At 43.6% G+C, this 25,965-nt stretch overlaps 1 protein-coding gene across 1 annotated transcript in view; it reads left to right on the top strand.

The window, feature by feature from the left end:
• The window catches only part of cubn (cubilin (intrinsic factor-cobalamin receptor)), a 362,295-nt gene that overhangs the window by 151,110 nt on the left and 185,220 nt on the right, over positions 1-25,965 (top strand). The window contains exons 24-27 of the mRNA XM_034169223.1: positions 15,366-15,526; positions 18,816-18,997; positions 21,714-21,870; positions 25,145-25,335. Coding sequence (XP_034025114.1) covers positions 15,366-15,526; positions 18,816-18,997; positions 21,714-21,870; positions 25,145-25,335 — 691 coding nt within the window. The remainder of the gene's footprint in view (positions 1-15,365; positions 15,527-18,815; positions 18,998-21,713; positions 21,871-25,144; positions 25,336-25,965) is intronic.

Genomic DNA, 25,965 nt, shown 5'->3' with positions numbered 1-25,965 from the left:
ATGTTCAACTGAATAAACCACAAAGACAAGATATTTAATGTTCAAACGGATAAACTTTATTGTTTTTGTACAAATATTTGCTCATTTTGAAATGGATGCCTGCAACACTTTTCAAAAAAGCTGGGACAGTGGTATGTTTACCACTGTGTTACATTACCTTTCCTTCTAACAACACTCAATAAGCATTTGGAAACTGAGAACACTAATTGTCAAAGCTTTGTAGGTGGAATTCTTTCCCATTCTTGCTTGATGTATGACTTCAGTTGTTCAACAGTCCGGGGTCTCCGTTGTCGTATTTTGCGCTTCATAATGCGCCACACATTTTCAATTGGCAACAGGTCTGGACTGCAGGCAGGCCAGTCTAGTACCAGCACTCTTTTACTACAAAGCCACGCTGTTGTAACATGTGCAGAATGTGGCTTGGCATTGTCTTGCTGAAATAAGTAGGGACATCACTGAAAAAGATGTTGCCTGGATGGCAGCATGTGTTGCTCCAAAATCTGGATGTACCTTTCAGCATTGATGGTGCCATCACAGATGTGTAAGTTGCCCATGCCATGGGCACCAACACACCCCATACCATCACAGATGCTGACTTTTGAACTTTGCACTGGTAACAGTCTGGGTGGCCTTTTTCCTCTTTTGTCCGGAGGACACAACGTCCATGATTTCCAAAAACAAATCTGAAATGTGGACTCATCAGACCACAGCACACTTTACCACTTTGCGTCTGTCCATTTCAAATGAGCTCAGGCCCAGAGAAGGCGGCTGCCTTTCTGGATGTTGTTGATGTATGGCTTTCGCCTTGCATGGTAGAGTTTATCTTGCACTTGTAGATGTAGCGATGAACTGTGTTAACTGACAGTGGTTTTCTGAAGTGTTCTTGAGCCCATGTGGTAAGATCCTTTACATAATGATGTTGGTTTTTAATGCAGTGCCGCCTGAGGGATTGAAGGTCAGGGACATTCAATGTTGGTTTTTGGCCTTGCCGCTTACATGTAGAAAGTTCTCCAGATTCTCTGAATCTTCTCATATTATGGACTATAGATGATGGAATCCCTAAATTCCTTGCAACTGAATGCTGAGAAACGTTCTTAAACTGTTGAACAGCTGAGCCTTTTGGGGATGCTCCTTTTATACCCAATCATGACACTCACCTGTTTCCAATTATGTGTTCTTTGAGCATTCATCAACTTTGCCAGTCTTTTGTTGCCCCTGTCCCAACTTTTTTGAAATGTGTTGCAGGCATCCGTTTCAAAATGAGCAAATATTTGTCCAAAAACAATAAAGTTTATCAATTTGAATATTAATCATTGTAAACATTGAACATTGTAAATAAATGAATTAAAAATAAAAATAAAATTACAACAGGACTACCTGTGTTAGCAGCTAAAATCAAATCATTAAAAGCTCTGAGCAGTTTCGGTGCCATGTCTAGGTTTGAAGCCAGACTGAAACTTTTCATAAATGTCATGCTGGGCTAAAAACGACTGCAACTGGATGTAAACCACTCTCTCCAACACCTTGGATAAAAAGGGGAGTTGAGTTATAGGCCTAAAATTTGAAAGGATGGAAGAATCGCCATTTTTCTTTTTAATTAAAGGTTTCACCACAGCATCTTTAAAGTTAAAGGCACCCAGCCAGAAGTATGAATGGTGTTAACCAGCAACAAAATAGTGGCTCCCACTGAATCAAAAACATCATTCCTCCTCATCTAGGACATGAGGAGGAATGATATCTAAAGAACAATTTGTGGGATGCAGATGATTGACGACATCAGAAAGTTGGGAGAAGGACAAAGTGTTGTGTGTGGGCCGCCAGAAGAGGAGGTACTGCTGGCCCACCACCAGTGGGCGCCCTGCCTGAAGTGCGGGCTTCAGGCACGAGAGGGCGCTGCCGCCATGGACACAGCCGGGGGTGACAGCTGTCACTCATTACCTCTTGACAGCTGTCACCCATCTACTCAACATCATCTCACTCCATAAAGACCAGACGTCATCTCCACCTCGTTTCCGAGATATCATACTTCATTGGAGGTAATATCCTCAGCCGTTTTACAATATTGTTTGTATATTGTGAGTGTTTGCAGGAGTACCGGTACCGCTGTCAGTGGAAGCTGAGAGAGCGCTAGAAGGCACTCTTTTCCCTGAGGAATCTTCAGTACTCTGCAAGTTATTGAGTGAGAGGTGGAGGTGGCATTCCCACCGTTGTTGTTACTGGGTGTACACACACCCACACTTGACTGTCTTTGTTCTCGCCAGCAGTACCAGATCCGACAGTCGGGGACGGTGATCACCTGGGAATTCGGGACTTGGCGGCTCCAGTATTCACCAGGTTCTGTGGTGGCGGAAATCGTGTGGTTCCGGCTCTTCTCAGGACGGACGTCTTCTATCCTCGAGCCTGCCCACACGTCACCTTTGTGGATTGACTGTAATTATATTCTGAGATTGTCTGTATATTCGTTGTGCACATTTCACAACATTAAATTGTTACTTTTTGGCTCATCTATTGGCCGTTCATTTGCGCCCCCTGTTGTGGGTCCATGTCACTACACTTTCACAACAGGATATCTTGGCCACCGTGACGGACTCCGAGGGGCGCCACCCGGCTGTTGAACGACCAAGGGGAGAGCAGGGATCGCAGGCGTCTGCAGGAGGCGTGATTGGTGAGCTGCAGCACATTCTCACCGCCTTTACGGCTCGGTTGGATCAAATGACCGAGCAAAACATCCTCCTGAACCGCAGGGTGGAGGCTCTCTCCGCACAGATGGCGGTGAGCGCTCAGGGCGCTGCTGCAGCTCCTCCTCCTGCCGACCCTGTGCAGGATATGAACGTTCCAGTGGTGGTTCAACAACCCCTCCCACCATCCCCTGAAGCATACATAAGCCCTCCTGAGCCGTACGGAGGTTGTGTGGAGACGTGCGCGGACTTTCTCATGCAGTGTTCGCTCGTCTTCGCACAACGTCCCGTCATGTACGCGTCAGATGCTAGTAAAATAGCTTATGTGATTGCTCTGCTTCGGGGTAAGGCACGCGCCTGGGCTACGGCGCTCTGGGAACAGAACTCACGGTTGTTATCAGCATACACTGGGTTTGTGGGGGAGTTCAGAACAGTGTTTGATCACCCTAACAGAGGAGAGACCGCTTCAACTGTGCTGCTGTCAATGAGACAGGGACGCGAGAGCGCAGCCGCTTATGCAGTCAACTTCCGCATCGCGGCTGCGAGGTCCGGCTGGAATAACGTTGCGCTCCGCGCCGCCTTCATAAACGGACTGTCGTTGGTCCTGAAGGAGCAGCTGGTAGCTAAGGACGAACCGCGGGATTTAGATGGGCTTATCGATCTTGTTATACGGTTAGACAATCGGTTAGAGGAATGCCGTCGGGAGCGAGGCGAAGGACGTGGCCAGATACGCGCTGCCCCTCTCCCTTCCGGGTTCGAAAAGGGGCTGCCCTCCCCACGCTCCACAGCTGCAGCGCTCTGTGGGGCAACAGCTCCCCCTGCTGACGTTGTTAGGGAAACGCACAGGGCCAAAATGAGGAGGCTGATTCGCGGGGAGTGTTTTTTCTGCAGCTCAAAGGAGCACATACAGAAAAACTGCCCCAAACGGCCAAAACGACAACACTCGCCCTTAGAGACTGGGCTAAGGGGGGGGTCAAAACATTCAAGTGAGACACACACAGATTGCCACACGACTCCCAGTCACAATCCTGAGCGGGGATTTAACCCTTCAAGCCCCAGCACTGGTGGACACGGGGTCAGAAGGGAATCTGCTAGACAGCAGATGGGCAAGGGAGGTAGGGCTCCCTCTGGTGGCGCTTCCTTCGCCAGTGCAGGTGCGGGCACTAGATGGCACGCTCCTCCCTTTAATCACACACAAGACACAACCAGTAACTCTGGTGGTGTCTGGAAACCATCGGGAGGAGATTGAGTTTTTTGTAACTCCTTCTACCTCCCGCATGATTTTGGGCTTCCCATGGATGTTGAAGCACAGTCCCCGGATTGATTGGCCGTCTGGGGTGGTGGTTCAGTGGAGCGAAACCTGCCATCGGGTGTGTTTAGGATCCTCGGTTCCTCCCGGTTTACAGGCTAAGGAGGAGGTCAAAGTTCCTCCCAATCTGACGGCAGTGCCGGTTGAGTACCACGATCTTGCTGACGTCTTCAGCAAGGATCTGGCACTCACCCTTCCCCCGCACCGTCCGTACGATTGTGCCATTGATTTGGTTCCAGGCGCTGAGTTCCCGTCCAGCAGGCCGTACAACCTCTCACGACCTGAGCGCGAATCAATGGAGACCTACATCCGGGACTCATTAGCTGCCGGGCTGATCCGGAACTCCACCTCCCCGATGGGGGCAGGTTTCTTTTTTGCGGGCAAGAAAGATGGCGGACTCCGTCCATGCATTGATTACAGGGGGCTGAATGAGATTACGGTTCGCAACCGATACCCGTTGCCATTGTTGGATTCCGTGTTCACCCCCCTGCATGGAGCCAAAATCTTTACTAAACTGGATCTTAGAAATGCGTATCACCTGGTTCGGATCCGGAAGGGAGACGAATGGAAGACGGCATTTAACACCCTGTTAGGTCACTTTGAGTACCTGGTCATGCCGTTCGGCCTCACCAACGCCCCCGCGACGTTCCAAGCCTTGGTTAATGACGTCTTGCGGGACTTCCTGCACCGATTCATCTTCATATATCTGGACGATATTCTCATCTTTTCTCCGGATCCTGAGACCCATGTCCAGCATGTACATCAGGTCCTGCAGCGGTTATTAGAGAACCGACTGTTTGTGAAGGGCGAGAAGTGCGAGTTTCACCGCACGTCTTTGTCCTTCCTGGGGTTTATCATCTCCTCTAACTCCGTCGCCCCTGATCCGGGCAAGGTTGCGGCGGTGAGAGATTGGCCCCACCCAACAAGCCGTAGGAAGCTGCAACAGTTCCTCGGCTTTGCTAATTTCTATAGGAGGTTCATTAAGAGCTACAGTCAGGTAGTTAGCCCCCTGACAGCCCTGACCTCTCCAAAAGTCCCCTTCACCTGGTCGGATCGGTGCGAAGCCGCGTTCAAGGAGTTGAAACGACGGTTCTCTACTGCGCCAGTTTTGGTGCAGCCCGACCCTAGCCGCCAGTTCGTGGTTTAAGTGGACGCCTCTGACTCAGGGATAGGAGCCGTGCTATCCCAGAGCGGAGAGACCAATAAGGTTCTTCACCCGTGTGGCTACTTTTCACGCAGGTTGACCCCGGCTGAACGGAACTATGACGTCGGCAATCGAGAACTCCTTGCGGTGAAAGCGGCTCTTGAGGAGTGGAGACACCTGCTGGAGGGAGCGTCTTTGTCATTCACGGTTTTCACTGACCATCGGAACCTGGAGTATATCAGGACCGCCAAGCGGCTGAACCCCAGGCAAGCCCGCTGGTCACTGTTCTTCGGACGTTTTGACTTCTGGATCACCTATCGCCCCGGGACCAAGAACCAGAGATCGGATGCCTTGTCCCGGGTACACGAAGACGAAGTCAAAACGGTGCTGTTGGATCCACCGGTGCCCATCATTCCGGAGTCCACTATCATGGCCACCCTCACCTGGGACGTGGAGAAGACCGTCCGGGAGGCCCTGGCACGGAGCCCGGACCCCGGAACCGGTCCGAAAAACCGTCTGTACGTCCCACCAGAGGCCAGAGCTGCAGTCTTGGACTTCTGTCACGGTTCCAAGCTCTCCTGTCATCCAGGGGTGCGAAGGACCGTGGCAGTTGTCCGGCAGCGCTTCTGGTGGGCGTCTATGGAGGCAGACGTCCGGGAATATATCCAGGCCTGCACCACCTGTGCCAGGGGCAAGACAGTACATAAAAAGGCCCAAGGACTCCTCCAGCCGCTGCCTCATCGCCCCTGGTCCCACATCGGCCTGGATTTCGTCACGGGCCTCCCGCCATCCCAGGGCAACACCGCCATCTTCACGATAGTGGACCGATTCTCCAAGGCAGCCCACTTCGTGGCCCTCCCGAAGCTCCCAACAGCCCAGGAGACAGCAGACCTCCTGGTCCACCACGTCGTCCGTCTGCATGGGATACCCTCCGACATCGTCTCAGATCGTGGTCCCCAGTTCTCCTCACACGTCTGGAGGAGCTTCTGCAGGGAACTGGGGGCCACCGTGAGCCTCTCGTCCGGGTACCATCCACAGACGAACGGACAGGCAGAGCGGGCCAACCAGGAACTGGAACAGACCCTCCGCTGCGTCACATCCGCACACCCGACGGCCTGGAGTAACCATCTGGCCTGGATCGAGTATGCGCATAACAGCCAGGTGTCTTCTGCCACCGGCCTCTCCCCATTTGAGGTGTGTTTGGGGTATCAGCCCCCGTTGTTTCCCGTGGTGGAGGGAGAGGTCGGTGTGCCCTCGGTCCAGGCCCACCTGCGGAAGTGCCGTCGGGTGTGGCGCTCCGCCCGTTCTGCCTTGTTGAAGGCCCGGACGAGGGCGAAGACCCATGCAGACCGCCGGCGATCCCCGGCCCCTGCTTACCAGCCCAGGCAGGAGGAGTGGCTTTCTACGAAGGACATCCCCCTCCAGGTGGACTCCCCGAAACTTCAGGACAGGTACATTGGCCCCTTCAAGATCCTCAAAGTCCTCAGTCCTGCCGCAGTGAAGCTCCACCTCCCGGCTTCACTGCGGATCCATCCGGTTTTCCACGTGTCACGTATCAAACCTCACCACACCTCAACCCTCTGTGCTCCCGGACCGGCGCCGCCTCCTGCTCGGATCATCGACGGGGAGCCGGCTTGGACGGTGCGCCGGCTCCTGGACGTCCGTCGGATGGGCCGGGGGTTCCAGTACTTGGTGGACTGGGAGGGGTATGGACCCGAAGAACGCTCCTGGGTGAAGAGGAGCTTCATCCTGGATCCGGCCCTCCTGGCCGACTTCTACCGTCGACACCCCAACAAGCCGGGTCGGGCGCCGGGAGGCGCCCGTTGAGAGGGGGGGGTCCTGTTGTGTGTGGGCCGCCAGAAGAGGAGGTACTGCTGGCCCACCACCAGTGGGCGCCCTGCCTGAAGTGCGGGCTTCAGGCACGAGAGGGCGCTGCCGCCATGGACACAGCCGGGGGTGACAGCTGTCACTCATTACCTCTTGACAGCTGTCACCCATCTACTCAACATCATCTCACTCCATAAAGACCAGACGTCATCTCCACCTCGTTGCCGAGATATCATACTTCATTGGAGGTAATATCCTCAGCCGTTTTACAATATTGTTTGTATATTGTGAGTGTTTGCAGGAGTACCGGTACCGCTGTCAGTGGAAGCTGAGAGAGCGCTAGAAGGCACTCTTTTCCCTGAGGAATCTTCAGTACTCTGCAAGTTATTGAGTGAGAGGTGGAGGTGGCATTCCCACCGCTGTTGTTACTGGGTCTACACACACCCACACTTGACTGTCTTTGTTCTCGCCAGCAGTACCAGATCCGACAGTCGGGGACGGTGATCACCTGGGAATTCGGGACTTGGCGGCTCCAGTATTCACCAGGTTCTGTGGTGGCGGAAATCGTGTGGTTCCGGCTCTTCTCAGGACGGACGTCTTCTATCCTTGAGCCTGCCCACACGTCACCTTTGTGGATTGACTGTAATTATATTCTGAGATTGTCTGTATATTCGTTGTGCACATTTCACAACATTAAATTGTTACTTTTTGGCTCATCTATTGGCCGTTCATTTGCGCCCCCTGTTGTGGGTCCGTGTCACTACACTTTCACAACACAAAGGCTTGAACTGATCGATGGCAGCAGAACACAGAGAAAAGTCGATGATGGTCCTAACACCTGAATGAGTTGGTCTGAGGGGAGACATTTTTGTGATTAAAAAAAAAATTGGAAGAAATTGTTCCAAAGTGTAGGTGTTGGCACAAGAGGGGAGACATCACTGGGATTAATAAGAGAGTACAAGACACTGAACAGGATCTGAGGCTTATGGCAATTATTTCTGACTAAAGTAGAGAAATATGTTGCTTTGTCAGCTTTGACATCTTTCTGATAAGCAAACACACAGCCATGAAGAATTTGTCGAGATACAATGAGATGATCTTTTTTCCACTTTCTCTCAGTGAGTCTATATGCATGTCTGAGTGCCCGTGTTGACTCATTTAACCATGGCTGTGAGCAACCTGGTCTCACAGCAAGTCGTGATTCAGCAACACGAAATATACATTAATCTATTGGTTTGTGATATTGTGACAAAAAGCACCTCATTTTCAACACGGCAGCACAAATTCATTCTAATTCATTCCGTGATGGCTGCACGAACTTAAAAGTGAAGCGAGGTGGAGGGGTTTGGGCGGTTATGGTTAGGGTTGGGGGAAGGAGTAGGGTTAGTAACAGTGAGTTAAATAAACCCTGTCATGAAAATTTGACTAATTTCGTGATGGGAGCACAAAAAAAAAAAAAAAAAAATGTGAGACTGGGCTGCTGTGAGCGTGGTTTAGAGTACCTTGGCCTAAGAGGAGCGACACAGTCCAAGATCTCCATACATGTGACAGACAAACTCTCATCGGCACTGAGACCACATTTTCCATCAAGTATACACAAAAAAGAATCATTAAAAACAGTGGAAAACTGTGTAGCAATCGAAGGGTTAATAATGCGCCGGAAGCACTCGGGCGCAGGTGGTTTAACTGCCGAACAGGGAAGCGTCAATGTGAACAGCACAGGTAGATGAACAGAAAAACACAGAGTTGTACAGATTTCAGCTAAATCAAGACAACACAAGCTAAAATATGCCCCTTTTCATGAGTCGGGCCAGATACACACTGGGTAAAATTAAAGGAACTGATCAGGATTAAGAATCCTTGACCAGAGGACTGGATTCACAACAGTCATGTATGAGGTCTATTAGATAATAAACCGACCCTTTTATTTTTTTTTTTAACTATATGGATTTGAATGACGTGCGATTACACTAATCATGCTTGAACCCTTGTGCGCATGCGTGAGTTTTTTCACGCGTGTCAGTGACATCATTTCCCTGTGGGCAGGCCTTGAGTGAGATGTGGTCCCACCCTCTCGGCTGAATTCCTTTGTTTCACACACTGCTCGAGACGGCGCGCGTTGCTTTATCAACATTTTTTCTGGACCTGTGAGGAATATCTGAGTGGACACTATTTGAGAAATTAAGCTGGTTTTCGGTGAAAAGTTTAACGGCTGATGAGAAATTATGGGGTGTTTCTGTCGGTGTAAGGACTTCCCACGGAGCGGGCAGTCGTGCAGCGCTTCCAGGCGCCGTCGTCGGCCTGTTTCCAGCTGAAAACATCCTAATTTAAGGCTTAATTCACCCAGGACATCGTGAGAGAACAGAGAAGATTCAGAAGAGGCCGGCATTAGGACTTTATGCGGACATTCCACTGTTTAAGGACATTTTTTAATGAAAGACGTGCGCACAAATTAGTAGGATTAATTAGTAGTAAATTAGTAGTTGTAGTAAAAAACGGCTTCAAAACTGGACCTTTAATCTATTTGGATTCGCCCCTGCTTTGATGTTTGAGCACAAAGAATGGATAACATTTATTTATGTAGAAAACAGGACCAGATTTACAGGTAAGAAAGTTTTATTGCATTTTCACATCATGTGGTCCTCAGAAAGAGAGTTTAGGTGCATTTGAGTGGAAAATAGTGTTAGTTGTTGACGCGTCGCTGAGTATCAGCTGTTTTTAACGAGACAATACGGAGCGGCTCAGCTCAGAATTCTAAATAAAGGAGGAAAAAAGTATAAAAATGTCTTTGTAAAGCTCAGTGCAGGTGTGCTGATCACCGCGCTTTAAGAGGTGAGGACGAGTTGAGCAGCTGCAAAAAACCGTGGATGAAAAGCTCACAGCTCGCTTAAAGTGGGCAGTTCAGTCGAACCCCGACCTCCTGCCCACAGACCAAGTTTAATGCTGCTGTCGACTCACAATGAAAAATAATAGTAACACACAGTGACATGGAGAAGTAACTTTAATCTGATTACTGATTTGGAAAGATTAACGCGTTAGATTACTCGTTACTAAAAAAAGTGGTCATATTAGAGTAACGCGTCACTGACCAGCACAGGAAGAAGTGTTTGCCGAACAATGAACAATCAGACCACAATAAAGCCTCAGATGAAGCTTTAATTTTGAAAAGAGTTTGGTGATCATAAACATGTAAAGCAGACACATCTCGATAGGCGCAAAAAAAAGCAAAAGCAGAGTAGAAGCAAACAAAACAGTAAAAGGGCAAGGCAGACGGCTTGCCAACACTGTCAAAAGAGCTGAGGATGTTGCAATTCTCCGAGAAGAATGGACAGGATTAGGAATGAACATATCAGAGAGATGACAGCTCAGGTGCGATAGTTTGGAGACAAAGTCAGAGAGGTGAGAGTAAGATGGTTTTGACATGTGCAAAATACTAAGAACCATGTTCCAAGGCCCTTCTAAATTGTATATATTCCACCTGCAAAGTATTCACTGCGCTTCACTTCTTCCACATTTTGTTGTTACAGCCTTATTCCAGAATGGATGAAATTGTTGTAGCTGGGTTTTTTCCACCAAATTCTACACACAATAAGCCATAATGACAATGTGGAAAAAGTTTTTTGAGATTTTTTTTTCACACACACACACACACACACACACACACACACACACACACACACACACACACACACACACACACACACACACACATATATATATATATATATATATATATACATATATATATATGTGTGTGTGTGTGTGTATGTACTGTAATACCAGTCAGGATTGAGGGAAAAAATTAATGTAGCAATGTACAGTTGTGCTCAATAGTTTACATAACCTGGCAGAAGTTTAAATTTTTTTGCCCATTTTTAGAGAATATTACAGAGCCCTGGAAGTGTCATCGCAAAATGTTTTGCATGTAGAGAGAATGTGCGCTCATTTTATTATATTGTGCGCTCATTTTATTATATTGTGCGCTCATTTTATTATATTGTGCGCACGTTTTATTATATTGTGTGCTCATTTTATTATATTGTGCGCACATTTTATTATATTGTGGGCACGTTTTATTATATTGTGCACTTGTTTTATGATATTATGCACTCATTTTATTATATTGTGCGCTCATTTTATTATATTGTGCGCACATTTTATTATATTGTGCACTCATTTTATTATATTGTGCGCACATTTTATTATATTGTGGGCACATTTTATTATATTGTGCGCTTGTTTTATGATATTGTGCACTCATTTTATGAAATTGTGCGCATGTTTTCAGCATCGTTTGAGTAAAACAAAGGCACGATCTACTTAAACGTGGCCACAATTTGTAAAACGTGCACTCAATTACTCAATATTGTTTTGACACATAAATGTTGGCGATTATTCAACAAACCAGAAGACAGTGTAATACATTTCCCCATTAGAAATGGATCTGGTCAGGTTATATCATTATGGTTTGGGCACACAAGGACATATAGAGAACTCTAGCTATCCAGCATGGCATCATCTGGAGTTTAAGCACATTATAAAGGATGGTGAGGGCGAAGCGCCTCCCTGTCTTGAGGATGACAGTTTAGGTCATATTAATGGAGATCATTTTGAATGAAAGGAAAACGTGCGCACGTTTTATTAATTTGAGGGCTCAATTAAAGGAAAATGTGCGCACGTTTTATTAATTAGAGGGCTCAATTAAAGGAAAACGTGCGCATTAATTTGAGTGCTCAATTAAAGGAAAACGTGCGCACAAATTATGATGGCCATTAAAATGTGTGCACAAATTATGATGGCCAGTAAAATGTGCGCACGTTTTATTAATTTGAGAGTACGTTTTATTAATTCGTGGGCTCAATTAAAGGAAAACGTGCGCACAAATTATCATGGCCAGAAAAAATGATCACTTTAAGTGACCTCTCCCGGGTTCCATAGAATATGAATGATAACCAAAAACTTTTTTTCACTCATGGTTAGTGGTTGGGTGAAGCCATCCATTGCCAAACAGCTGTGTTTACTCTTTTTAAATCATAATGACAACAGAAACTACCCGTTTAAAGACGGCGCACAATGGCGGAGGGTGCGCCGCGCTCCGAGCGGCGATCGACAGGCTGAAACGACCAGATCATTTTCAAACTGAACGCTGTGTTGATCCGGGACATCGTCTGACTACTACAGAAATGGCAGAAGAGGTGGACATACCACTTTTTCGGCACATTCTGCTGTTACGGACGTTTTTGTCATGAAAAGACGTGCGGAGGAATTTGCGCATCGGGACGGAGCCGCTAATGGCGCGGGACAAAAAGCAACGCTGTGATGAAGCCTCACAGGACATGTTGTGGCATGTCCAGCTCGTCCACAATTTCTCGGATAGTCACACGACTGAAAAGCCACCGAAAGCCGTCTGAATCTTCCGAATGGTGCAAGAGCTGGGCATGTTATAACATGTCCTGTGAGACCAACATGGAGGTGCTTTTGTCCCGCGCCATTAGCGGCTCCGTGGCGAATTCCTCCGCTCCTCTTTCCATGACAAAAACTCCTGTAACAGTGGAATGTGCCGAAAAAGTGCTCTTCTGCCATTTCTGTAGTAGTCAGACGACGTCCCGGATCAACACAGCGTTCAATTTGGAAATGATCTGGTCATTTCAGCCTGTCAATCGCCGCTCAGAGTGCGGCGCGCCCTCCGCCATTGTGTGCCGTCGTTAAACCGGTTGTAACACTCCTTAATCTGTGTGATCCCCATAGAATCGTCCCTGAAAGCCATCTGAATCTTCCGAATGGTTTCCACCTGGCTGTCTCTCACAGTTTCTGGAAAAATTTGATGCAGCAAAGCTCCAAATCGTTCAGACATTTTCCTCACAATAAAAATCCGACGAGGGGGCTGGACCACTGCTCACTCAAAGCGTGCTCACAGGCGAATGACGCAACCGACAGGCGTGAAAAAACTCACGCATGCGCACGAAGGTTCAAGCTTGGCTGATGCAAGCGCACATGATTCAAATCCATATAGTTTTTGCAAAAAATAAAAAGGTCAGATAGTTTTCTAACAGACCTCGTATTCAGTGGCACCTTTACCATCAGAGAGTCTCGTCCACAACTACCACAAAAGACTCCAAGCTGTCACTGATGTTAAAGGGGGTAATATATGGCATTAAGAACAGGGGTAGTTCAACTTTTGATCAGGGTCATTTGGGTAGTTTCTGTTGTCATTATGATTTAAAAAGAATACACACAGTTGTTTAAGAATAAATGGCTTCACCCAACCACTAACCATGAGTGAATTTTTTTTGTGTTATCATTCATATTCTCTGAAAAAATGGCCAAAAAAAAAAAGGGTATGTAAACTTTTGAGCACAACTGTACAGAGGCATCCTGGATGAAAACCTGCTCCAGAGCGCTCTTGACCTCAGACTCGGGCAACGGTTATTCTTTTACAGAACAATGACCCGAAGCACACAGTCAAGATATCAAAGGAGTGGCTTCAGGTCAACTTTGTGAATGTGCTTGAGTGGCCCAGCCAGAGCCCAGACCTGAATCCGATTGAACATCTCTGGAGAGATCTGAAAATATCAGGTTGGATGCTCCCCATCCAACCTGATGGAGCTTGAGAGGTGCTGCAAAGAGGAATGGGCAAAACTGCCCAAAGATAGGTGCATCAAGCCTGCGGCATCATATTCAAGAAGCCCTAAGGTTGTAACTGCTGCCAAAAGTGTATCAACAAAGTATTTAGCAAAGGTTGTGAATGCTTATTTACATGTGATTTCTTAGTTTTTTATTTTTAATACTTTTGCAAAAAAAACTTCTTTCATAGTCATTTTGAGGGGGAAAATGAATTTACTCCCTTTTTGAATAAGGCTGTTGTTGTTGTCCATTCGACTGCTCCCGCTGTTGTTCGGGTTGCCAAAGCAGATACAGCCAGATCCGCATTGGTATTTGGCACAAGTTTTACGCCGGATGCCCTTCTTGACGCAACTCCAGTTTTATCCGGAGAAATACCCCGCCGCTGGTTTTCCGTAGAGGTCTCCCATCCAAGTACTAACCAGATTCTGCACTGCTTAGCGTCTGAGATCAGAGGGATCAGGCTTACACAGAGCAGACCGGCTGTGGTATTTTTGAATAAGGCTGTAACATAACAAAATGTATAAAAAGTGAAGCGCTGTGAATACTTTCCAAATGCATTGCGTGTGTAATCTCCATTTGCCGTTTGGTATGCTTATGTATTTTGGGTCAAGGATGAACACTGCGAAACTGGAATGTTGATGTTGACAAATATTTTTGGAGCAATGAGTGATTTTAACTAAACAGTAAACAATGGACGTTGTGCTGCAATGCACAATGGGAGTTCGGGGTTTGGGGTTTTTTAATATTGTTATTGTGGTTCATGTTAATTTAGCAGTGTTGTTAGTGTTATTAATTCATTGTGTTTTTGTAGTTTAATTGGTTAATTGGTTTAGTCAGTTTAGTTAAGTCTCATGTTGCTGTTACCATGACTCCAGAATGTTTTTAGAACTTTAGACAACCTTTTTATTTCCTGTTAATTGCATATTTTTTTTAACTTTACGTTATATCTTAATTTACTGTCTTAATGTATTTATAATTTTTTAGGTTCTTGTTATGTACACACAATTCTTATTATTTTCAGTATTATGATTATTCTTATTTTATTTTTGCTTCTATTTTGTCATTTGAATTTTAAATGGAACACAATGGAAATGTTTTCATTTTCTTGTGTCATCCATGCATTTTAAATGTATTTATAATTATATTATGTAATTACATTGAACTTACAAAATAAAATCATGCAGTCACACTTTTAACATATAGATGATTTACCACCCCCTGCTGTGTTGGCGTGTGAGTCCAGAATGTAAATATCTGTGCCCATTGTTCAGTGTTGTTTGCTAATATATGTAGCTTCTCTAAAAATATTAGTCCTATCAACGTTCGGTTTTGGTGCTAATCATTGCCCATTGTTATTTTAGCCATCAGTGGTCCAGAAATATAAAAACCCTTTGATGTGGACTCACCAGTGAGTCCATGGATCTCTGAGAATTCACAGGAAGCCTGTTGCTTAGGAGTTGCTGATAATCATAATCGTCTCCATTTTAATATAATATATTTAACACCACAGGAAGTAAATCACGAGAAGCAGATGAAACAGTCTACAAGTGTGAGCCCCATTTTAGGATTAGATCTTCCTTTGTCAGTCCACCATACTAAATTGGTGTAATACCAAGTTAAAGTTTATTTGGTTAACTCTTTAATAAGGCACAATCCAACTAATTGAAGATAAAAGAAGTTTATTTATAGCAGTAGGTTTGTGTTTTATTTGAATCTATATCACAGAAATGTATATGTATTTATTGAAAACAACCACTAACATTTCAAACTTCATGTTCTGCAGGGATGGAGGCTATGAGACATCTCCTTTGATTGGTAAATTCTGTTCCAGTCAGGGGCCCCCAGTCTTGGTCTCTCATAGTAACCGTCTCTGGGTCCGGTTCCGCTCTGACTTATCTGTCACAATGCGTGGCTTCAGTGCACACTGGGATGGTACACAGACGGGTAAGTAAAGCTTTTTCCCTTCTTGACAAATCAAACACAAGTCTTCTTCAGGTGTTACACACAAGAAAGGCTTAAAATTTACCCACCCTGTGGGCAATCACATTGGTGATGATGCTTTACAAACAACTCCCACAAATATTCTTTTTATCACAGAAAGAAACTTCAAGCAGTCCAAACTCTGTGGAGTGACTCTCTGCTGTGGCCATACTAACAAATAAAACAAAAGAACAAAACAGAGTCAGAACATGTATTTACAGAAATGTTTCAATGAAGCAACCACATACAGTCCAGTGTTCACAATGATAGATGTCTGAAAGGAAAACCAGGGGCCTCATGTACAAAGCTTTCAAAAACGTGGCGTATGTCCATCGCCACGCAAACATTCAGATGTATCAATAGTGAAATGACAGTGGAAATGTGTGGTGCGCCACACAAAAATCATGGCTAGCGTACACATTTCTACAGTTATTGTTCCACTGCTGACACATAGAGGTGATGCTGGGATACTGTTAATAGTGTGAAAACAAGACATCATCAGAGTGATGTGCACATCAGAGACACAGTGATGAACAATTAACACACCCACGTGTTTGCAGTTATATGGGTAGATACAAAAGCATGTGCAAAGTGATGAGAAAAATGGCATTAACAAGGCTCGTGTTGTTAGCCTTGCAAACGGTGCAGTCCGAGGTATGTATTTTCAGAGAATGTGAGGATTTACTTGCAAATGATAAGAATTGGCCAATTTCGATCATCAAGGCCACTGTTACTGGAGTGGTACGCAGAACTGCGGCCGGCCCAGAGCGCAATATGGCGAGGAGGCAGAGGTTGTCTGAGCCCACACGGGTGCTGACCACGCTGGACTTCCTGGCAGCAGGGGCATTCCATCGTGAATTGGCCGATCTGTCAGAAATGTGCCAGTCAACCTTGAACTGAGCCATGCCAGCTGTGTGGAACGCAGTCATCCGAATGTCATCCACGTACGTCACAATCCAGCATGAAGCGCAATTTGCAGTGAGAGCCAGTTTCCCTAATGTAATTGGAGCTATTGATTGCACACATATTGCTATAACGGTGCCATCGCATGATTTATTTGTTTTCATTAATAGGGAACATTTTCATTCCATCAATGTTCAAATCATATGTGACGCACAAATGCATCTAACTAACATTGTGGTTAGGTGGCCTGGTTCAATGCATAACTCATTCATCCCAGTCTCCTGTCATGAAACGAGTGACATTTCTGTGATGCGTTTTTTTTTTTTACTATTTCTAACCCTATCCTGTTCTCCTAACCCAAACCATAACTCCCCTAGACCCCCCTCCCCCCGCTTGTTACCCCACATTCCGTGCCTCCGTCTTTCACATGCATGATGAGTAAATAGTTTATTTGCATGATTGTACCAAATGAAACCAATGCGGGCACATTTGTGCATGTGTGGATTCTTTTTTTGTTTCTTGATGGTGAAACTAGAGCTTCTCAACAGGCCCCGATTGTCTCCCTGTGTTCAGTATTTGTCAATAAATGCGTGTCTATAGTTGTAATGTCACACACTGCTACTGTGTGACATCACAATTTGGCATGTGTACATTCAGTGTGTGTGCGCTGCTTCCGCTTCATATTTATTCCGGTTGACAGGGTACCAAATAAAATATCCTTGCGTATCTCCACTTTATTTACTTCACTTACTCCACTCTAATTCCTTTTCTTACCATGATCATTCCAGGCAGGGAGGAGAATCCCCAGGTCCTATTTGAATATATTTACATATTTAAATATGGCATGGACAGGGAGGAGTTTGGTGCTTCTGCATGTATGCTCAATTCCACATTTAGTGGGATGTACAAAAGGAATGTGCTTGGATCCATGCGCACGCATACATTGATACATCTGAATATTTTTTGTGCTTACGCCAGTTTCTGGGTTTTGGCGTACACTATGTCTCAGTAGGAAATCCATGCAAATGTTTGTACATGAGGCCCCAGGTGAAGATTACAGTCCCAATAAAACAGATTTGAGTGGTCAGTGAGTGATTGTATTGATGTCAGATCAATCAATGAAATAAGACATTCTGCATTTCTTCCCACCACGACCATGCAAACACCTTCCACCCCCACAAAATGCCCCTGTATTGTGGAAATACATTCTGGATTTCAAATGTTCCACTATAGACTGCACACATCTCAGTGTAGAAGATTCAAATTCTGACGTGATGTAACAAGTTCATGCCATACACATTCTCTAATTCTGACAGAGCTCATGCTCATCCGAGTGCCCCACAGATTATCCAGAGTATGTTGGATGTGAAGGGATTGAAACAAATTGGACCTTTTTTAAAATGTGGTGGTACAACTGCACAGTCTCAGCACCATCGAAAGTGTGACTGAACCTGACTGTTTGTTAAATAGTATACAGAAAATAAAATATTGTTAATGTTATTTTTGATTCTTTTTCTCCAAAAAGCACCAATATGAATGCCATTAAAGTACCGAACCGATAAACAGTACCGTTAAGAGTAGTCGTGTAGTTAAAATCTTAATGATACCCATCCTTGTTTATGGATGTGATGTGGTTAGGGTGAGCGTTGCTGAATAATGCAGCAAAGCTCTTATCAGCTGCCATGTTTCAGGCCTCATGTGTGTCTTTACCACAAGAAAAGTGGCATATTTGCTCAACTACAAATATCTTTAACATATTCTTTGCTAAAAGTCAGATTAGATGTGATTGTTGTGGTAACACTGGGAACTGGAGAGGAGTCAGTTATGCAGTGAGACAAACGTAAAAGCAAAAACTTTATTTTAAAGGTGATGATAGTTCTATAGTGATGTGATTGAGACCAGGAAGTGAAGACACTGGAGGACGAGGTGAGCCAGGCGGGCCAGTGGGGCTGGTGGCTGCTGCAGACTGCACAAAAAGATAAACACAAATTAAATTTGACCTTCAAACAGAAAACACAGATCAGGATAACGATACAGTGTAGAAACCACTTCTTGAGGCCAACATTACCAATCCAGATGTGGAAAGACGTAGCGGCATCCTCTTGTTCAATGGGATGTCGCTGATTAGATGCAGGTGTTGCACAGATGTAGGCGATGATCAGCTCCACTGGCAGAAAGACACAGGAAGGAAGAGAGAAAACAAGGAACATTCCAGACCAATCCTCTGGACCACAACAGACATGGTGTGAAGTCTCAGTTTGACAGAAACCTAGAGGTTAATGTCCTCAAAGATCAGTTGTCCTAACTCACATGATAATTAATGAGTGACACAGTTCATTTGTGCTATCAGGCTGTGGAGGAACATTGACAGCTGCATCTGGTGCATTTTCTTCTCCTAATTTCCCTTTGCTCTACCATCCTAACGCCGAGTGCTACTGGACCATCAGGACGAATCAGGGCAGTCAGCTCATCCTCTCCTTCTCTGAGTTTCATCTGGAGTCCAGCTCTGGCTGCTCCTATGATTATTTGGCTGTGAGTACTGCCTTTCACAACACGGTGTGCTGTGCCATCATGAAGATGTGGTCTGAGAGTGGTTCATTTGAGGGCTGGATGCTGTATCAGTTCAATTAAATAAAGTATTTCTGCTCAAAATATCCCTTCATAGAGTGAGAGGTGCTGTTATCCAAATCCTGTAAATTTAAAATATTAAAGCAAGGAAGGACAGATAGTTAAACATTTCAGCTGGAAGAAAGAAAAAGTAGTGAGTTTAGTTAGCCTTGCTGTGCTGTTTAAATGTTATTTTGTGTATTTTCTGATACTAGTGCAGTGCCCATAGGAAGTTTGTATTCCTATACAAAATTGGGAGCTTAAGTAGATTTCTCATGGATGGTCATATGAGGCTGTGTTTGAAGGTGGGATGTATAAAGAGGTTTACTTATGGTATATTATATTATTATTATTTGAATATACTATTTCATATTGTTCTAAAAAATCAGTTTGATCAATTATATGAAAATAAAAGGATTACTATTAAACAAGCTATTGGAAGAGAGTCAGACATAATTAAACAGAACATTTAGTATATTTGAAACAGCAAATCCTCAGTCCCCAACCTCCAGAACACAGCTTATTTAAACTTGAACTCACAGCAAATATAAGATTTTATTCAGCTTACGTACTTACTGAAACATTGCACAAATAGTGGGAAATTTGTTGGTATTATCAAAAATTGGATTTTGGCTACCATCTCTACAATGTTGTCAAGTTAATCTCAGTCGGAAGGAACACTGACAGCATGCATTTCACAGTAAAAGTATTTGTTGGGCTGCTGGCATTAAACATTTTATTGTGAAATGGTGCAAGCAACATGAACTATCTGATGTTGTTTAACTTTGCTACCAGTAACATCAGCAAGCCACGCCATCTTGGAAGTACAAATGTTAATGTTAAACAAAAAGGTTCTGAAAATTAATTCCCCAAATTTTCATAATAAAGGATGCACATCATTGTGTTATGTGTAAGCCATATCCGAAAGCTGAGGCCAGTCTGACAATCAGAGAGATATGCTAGCCACATACACAGACACACAGATGCTTCTTGCTTTATAGATAGATAATGGAATCATTAAATGTAAACTAATCCTTATCTTCACCCAGGTCTTAAAATCAGTTTGTTTGTTTGTTCACGTATGGGATTATTAAACCATTTCATTCAAAAGAGGCCAGACTTGTTAAAATGAACTAGTGCGTTGCCCATGGGGATCCACCGGCTCTAGATTTGGTAGTGTTTATAAAATAGGTAGCTGACATTTTTCAAGGGTGGTCATAAATTATGCAGTGTTTCTATAATGATTTTAACTGAAAGTGCAGGAAATTAAAATGAGAAAGTTTTGTGAGTAATTTTATTTAGTAGATGTCATGTTTTACAACTGGCAAGGTTGAGATATTTCCTTTGTTCAGAGCTTGTCTGGTTACTTGGGACTGCTTAATGGTGATGACAATGCCCATTGTTTACTGTTGTTACCTAATATCCCTACCTTCTCCAAAAAATATTAGTCCTATCAACTTTCTGTTTTCATGGCATTCATCCTTGAACCAAAAATACATTGTACAAAAATATAAATGCAACACTCAGATCTAAATCTAAGATCTAAAACATTTTCTATATACGCAAAAGACATATTTTTCTCAAATATTGTTCACAAATCTGTCTAAATATGTGTTATTGAGTACTTCTCCTTTGCCGAGATAATCCACCCCACCTCACAGGTGTGCCATATCAAGATGCTAATTAGACAGCTTGATTATTGCACAGGTGTGCCTTAGGCTGGCCACAATAAAAGGCCACTCTAAAATGTATAAATACCTTAACGCGGTAAATTAACATTTAAAAATTACATAATTAACAGGGAATTAAAGGGTTGAGTTCTTCTTCTAAAAAATGTTGAGGTCAAAGGTTCTAAAATAATTTTGGACTCACACGCCATTCCAACTCATTGTGTAATTTATTACCACCCTTGAAAAATGTCAGCTATTTATTTTATAAACACTTCCCAAACTAGAGCCTGTGGATCCCCATGCTAGTTCATGTTAATAAGCATAAAATAAAAGATTTTGGGAGTGTGCAGATTTTCCCCCTTTTTTCTGTCATGTTAATAAGCGTACCGGCTCTAATGAACACCCAGACCTACTTTGTTTTGTTTTTCCAGGATATTTTTCCAGTTCTCAAGTTTCTGTCATTTTCTGTTATGAAAGATACTGGCTTTAATTTGCTCAGTTATACTATAAGTTTCTTTCAGTTTCTAATGTTGGCTTCTACTGAATAAGAATGGAATTAATAACACAACAAAAATTTAACAAAATTTTAACGAAACTTGCAGGTGCATTTGTACCTCATCTGAAGGGAATCCAGCAAAAGAAGTGCACATTGCAAGGGATGAATATTCAAGTCATAATAAAGAAATACCCCAGGCCATTATTTGCAAAGTTTATTGTTTTTGGTACTATCTTAATCATTTTTATAACATAAGAAGACTTCTTAACATTCTATGGTGAAATGTGATGAGCTATCTCTGAGTACTGATATTTTGAGATGCTGTTTGTCAGTAAACCCACAGTCATGATTGATCCATTTTGAAAATTGAATTGCTGAAGTACTTTTGGGTTCTCCTAACTACATGCTAATGTAGTCACGAATTTAATTATCTTGCATCCTGGATGGGACAGTACAGTGTGCAATGACTGTGCAGGTGTATGATGGTGACAGCAGCACTGCGGCGCAGCTGGCCCGATTATGTGGCAGCGACCTACCCAGTCCAGTCAACTCATCCGGCAGTGAGCTCTATGTGAAACTGCGCACTGACAGCAGTATCAACGCCGGAGGCTTCCTCGCATCATACACCACTGGTATGAACACGCGCACACAACTCCTGCTCCTCATGACATCAGCCTTGAATATTTTCTGTGTCCTCGTGCTTGACCCTATACTTGATTGGCTACAACAGACAAACTGCATTGGATGTTACTCATGTGGAGGTGATGTTAAAGCAGGAAATATATTCTATCTAATGTGCTTGCAGCCTGTAATCTTGCGCAAAGGGTGTCCAAAATAAAAAATCAGACACAGAAATCAGGCTCTCAGTTCAGTCCTCTTAACAGGTTTATTGCTTTATCAGTGGGCTGAATCATAGTCATATTTTCTTGTGATATTATTTTCAATCTGAGGGTATTATGTGTCTCGCCGCCACCTGAGTTTTTTTTTTTTTTTTTTTTGCCACCTCGTGGTTTTGTAGTTCATAGCTGTCACTGCAGCAGCACGGTGGCTTAGTGGTTAGCACTGTTGCCTCACAGCAAGAAGGCCATGGAATCGATTCCCACCCGTGGCCTTTCTGTGTGGAGTTTGCATGTTCTCCCTGTGTTTGTTTGGGTTCCCTCTGGGTGCTCCGGCTTCCTCCCACATCCAAAGACATGCAGGTTAGGTGGACTGGAAACTTTAAATTGTCTGTGGCTGTGAATGTTTGTTTGTCTACAACCTCAATTCCAATGAAGTTGGGACGTTGTGTAAAATGTAAATAAAAACAGAATACAATGATTTGCAAATCCTCTTCAACCTATATTCAATTAAATACACCACAAAGACAAGATATTTAATGTTCAAACTGATAAACTTTATTGTTTTTGTACAAATATTTGCTCATTTTGAAATGGATGCCTGCAACATGTTTCAAAAAAGCTGGGACAGTGGTATGTTTACCACTGTGTTACATCACCTTTCCTTCTAACAACACTCAATAAGCGTTTGGGAACTGAGGAGACTAACTTTGTAGCTTTGTAGGTGGAATTCTTTCCTATTCTTGCTTGATGTAGGACTTCAGTTGTTCAACAGTCCGGGGTCTCCATTGTCATATTTTGCACTTCATAATGCGCCACATATTGGACTGGACTGCAGGCAGGCCAGTCTAGTACCCGCACTCTTTTACTACGAAGCCACACTGTTGTAACATGTGCAGAATGTGGCTTGGCATTGTCTTGCTGAAATAAGCAGGGATGTCCCTGAAAAACATGTTGCTTGGATGGCAGCATGTATTGGTCTAAAACCTGCATTTACCTTTCAGCATTAATGGTGCCATCACAGATGTGTAAGTTGCTCATGCCATCGGCACTAACGCACCCCCATACCATCACAGATGCTGGCTTTTGAACTTTGCGCTGGTAACAATCTGGATGGTCTTTTTCCTCTTTTGTCCAGAGGACACAACATCCATGATTTCCAAAAACAATTTGAAATGTGGACTCATCAGACCACAGCACACTTTTCGACTTTGCGTTTGTCCATTTCAAATGAGCTCGGACCCAGAGAAGGAATCTTCTGATTATATTATGGACTGTAGATGATGGAATCCCTAAATACATTGCAATTGAACATTGAGAAACATTGTTCTTAAACTGTTGGACTATTTTTTTCACACAGTTCTTCACAAAGTGGTGATCCTCACCCCATCTTTGCTTGTGATTGGCTGCGCCTTTTGGGGATGCTCCTTTTATACCCAGTCATGACAATCACCTGTTTCCAATTAACCTGTTCACCCATGGAATGTTCCAAACAGGTGTTCTTTGAGCATTCACCAACTTTCCCAGTCTTTTGCTACCCTGTCCCATCTTTTTTGAACTGTGTTGCAGGCAAATATTTGCACTAAAAAAGTCTATCAGTTTGAACATTAAATATCTTGTCTTTGTGGTGTATTCAGTTGAATATAGGTTGAAGAGGATTTGCAAATCAATGTATTCTGTTTTTATTTACATTTCACACAACATTCCAACTTCATTGGAATTGGGGTTGTATGTGTAGCCCTGTGACAGACTGGTGTCCTGTCCAGGGTGTACGCCGCCTCACCCCCTATGACTGCTGGGGTAGGTTCCAGGTCCTGGTGACACTTAATTGGAGTAAGTGGGTATAGATAACACTATTTAACACATTTTTATTTTTGTTTTGTTCCTGGGTACACATTGTGTTTTCCTAACCTGTTATGCCTTAAATAAATAGAAAATAGCTGTTATTCCACAGAAACTTTGCTTCTGTGATCAGGACAATTATATTTTGAAATTTGTCTGTTTTCAAGAATATTCTCAATTCGCCTTCACTGCTACTGAGTAGTCTTCTAGAATATTCTTGAACTGCTAGAACTGTCCAGAATTTTTTAGAAGTTCCCAGAATTATCTAGAAATTTCAAGAAACTTTTAGCATTTTCTAGAACGTAAAAAAAATAAAATCAAAGTTTGTGCTGAATGTAGTCATTTTTCCAGACTTTAGACATAAGCAGTTGAAATATAACACTTAGAAGCCAGGAACAAAAAATGTGTTACACAGTGTAATGGATGGATGGATAATAAATGTTAAAATCAACAAGTAACACATCTGGTGCTTTGAGTAAATAATAGATACACTTCCCATGGGTTTCTGAGAGAACATTAAAAATAGATCAAAATACATGTGAGGAATCTAGCCACATTTCAACATCATGTCAATGTCATATTCTGACATTGTTACATTATGTTGTTAATGTTGAAATGTCATTGATATTGATATGTTGAATGACATCAAACTGTAATATAGCCAAAGAACAATGTTGATACAACGTTGCTGTGCCTGCAGGGGTTGATACATTGTGTGTGTCTGTTTACTGTGTCCTAAATCTGTCTTGAGTAGGCAGTTCTCAAAAACTGAGTGACAAAGAGTGACAAGCCATTAAGCTTCTGTGGTTGTGATGGGAAAAGCTATACATAGTGCAACATTTGACTGTTGCATCACCAGTTGCATTTTCAGGGAAAAGTGGCAAGTAGAAGGACTTTTTTTAAATTGTTAAATTTCTTTATTTCCGCTACAGTTTGCCAGAACGCGCACGGGAGACTGAAGCCAAGATATGATCAGTTATCTGACATAAAGATTCTTCTTTGGCTTTGGTGCGATGTGCACTGCTTTGCACCGGGTGTCTGACAAGGCCCATACACACTATTTTAATGATGCTTTGGAATGTTAAATATCAAAAAATACATTATTATTTAATAAGCTATGGCAGCCTTAAATGATAACCATTGGCCCTTCAATAATTGACCCAAGTCTATGACCTTAATGAATATTGTTGCTTCATTGTTATATTTTGTGTGTGCTTTGTGTATCCAGAATGCAATGACGTGCTCATCTCAGGCCAGTACAGAGGAATGCTGGAGTCACTGAACTTTCCAAACAACTACCCATTCAACTCTCTGTGCAGCTGGACGATCCAAGCTACCAGTGGGAACACTATCAACTACACCTTTACTGCATTCCAGCTGGAGCGTTCCTCCAGTAACTGTAACTACGACTATGTCAAGGTACACAGACGTTCACAGCACTGATCCACGCTGCCTCACCCTGAGGTCAACAGCAGCACTGTGGTTTATGTAGAGGTGACCTGCGACTCCTGATTTTGACAGCATGTTGCAAACTTAATTTTGGACTTGGTACTCACTGTGTTGAAATATTAAAACCCAGCAGTGCTGTAGGAGTGAATAAGCTATTCTCGTATTTAGCATCACAATTTCATCAGGCATGGATACATTTTTCTGATGATGCAGTCTAAATTAAAATATATATGAAATGCAATGATTTGTTTCTTGAAAACTTAATACCAAATGTTAATGCCTTTGATATATTAAGGTGCCTTGACACTTGCACCAATTTGATCCATCCACTGGTACGCAATCTGCCATGCCAGAGAGTAAACTCATTGTAAACCGCTGTAAACTGTGTGCAGCTTCATGCAAGTGCGCAAAGAAAATTAAGAAATGTTCAAAATCTCTGTCATGCGTTAATTATGTGAACTTCATGTGAACATTGCGCAAACAATTAAAAACACTGAGTGTGCCAGCGCACTGCATCACAGCACAGCTCATCTGAATGATTATGACAAGATGTTAAATCTATCATAATCATAATTTCACAAATATAAGAATGAATGGAAA

The sequence above is a fragment of the Thalassophryne amazonica genome, chromosome 1 (assembly GCF_902500255.1).
Source record: "Thalassophryne amazonica chromosome 1, fThaAma1.1, whole genome shotgun sequence".
Taxonomy (NCBI): Eukaryota; Metazoa; Chordata; class Actinopteri; order Batrachoidiformes; family Batrachoididae; genus Thalassophryne; species Thalassophryne amazonica.
Note: the sequence above shows the minus strand (reverse complement) of the source record. Positions and strands in the feature narration are given on the sequence as shown.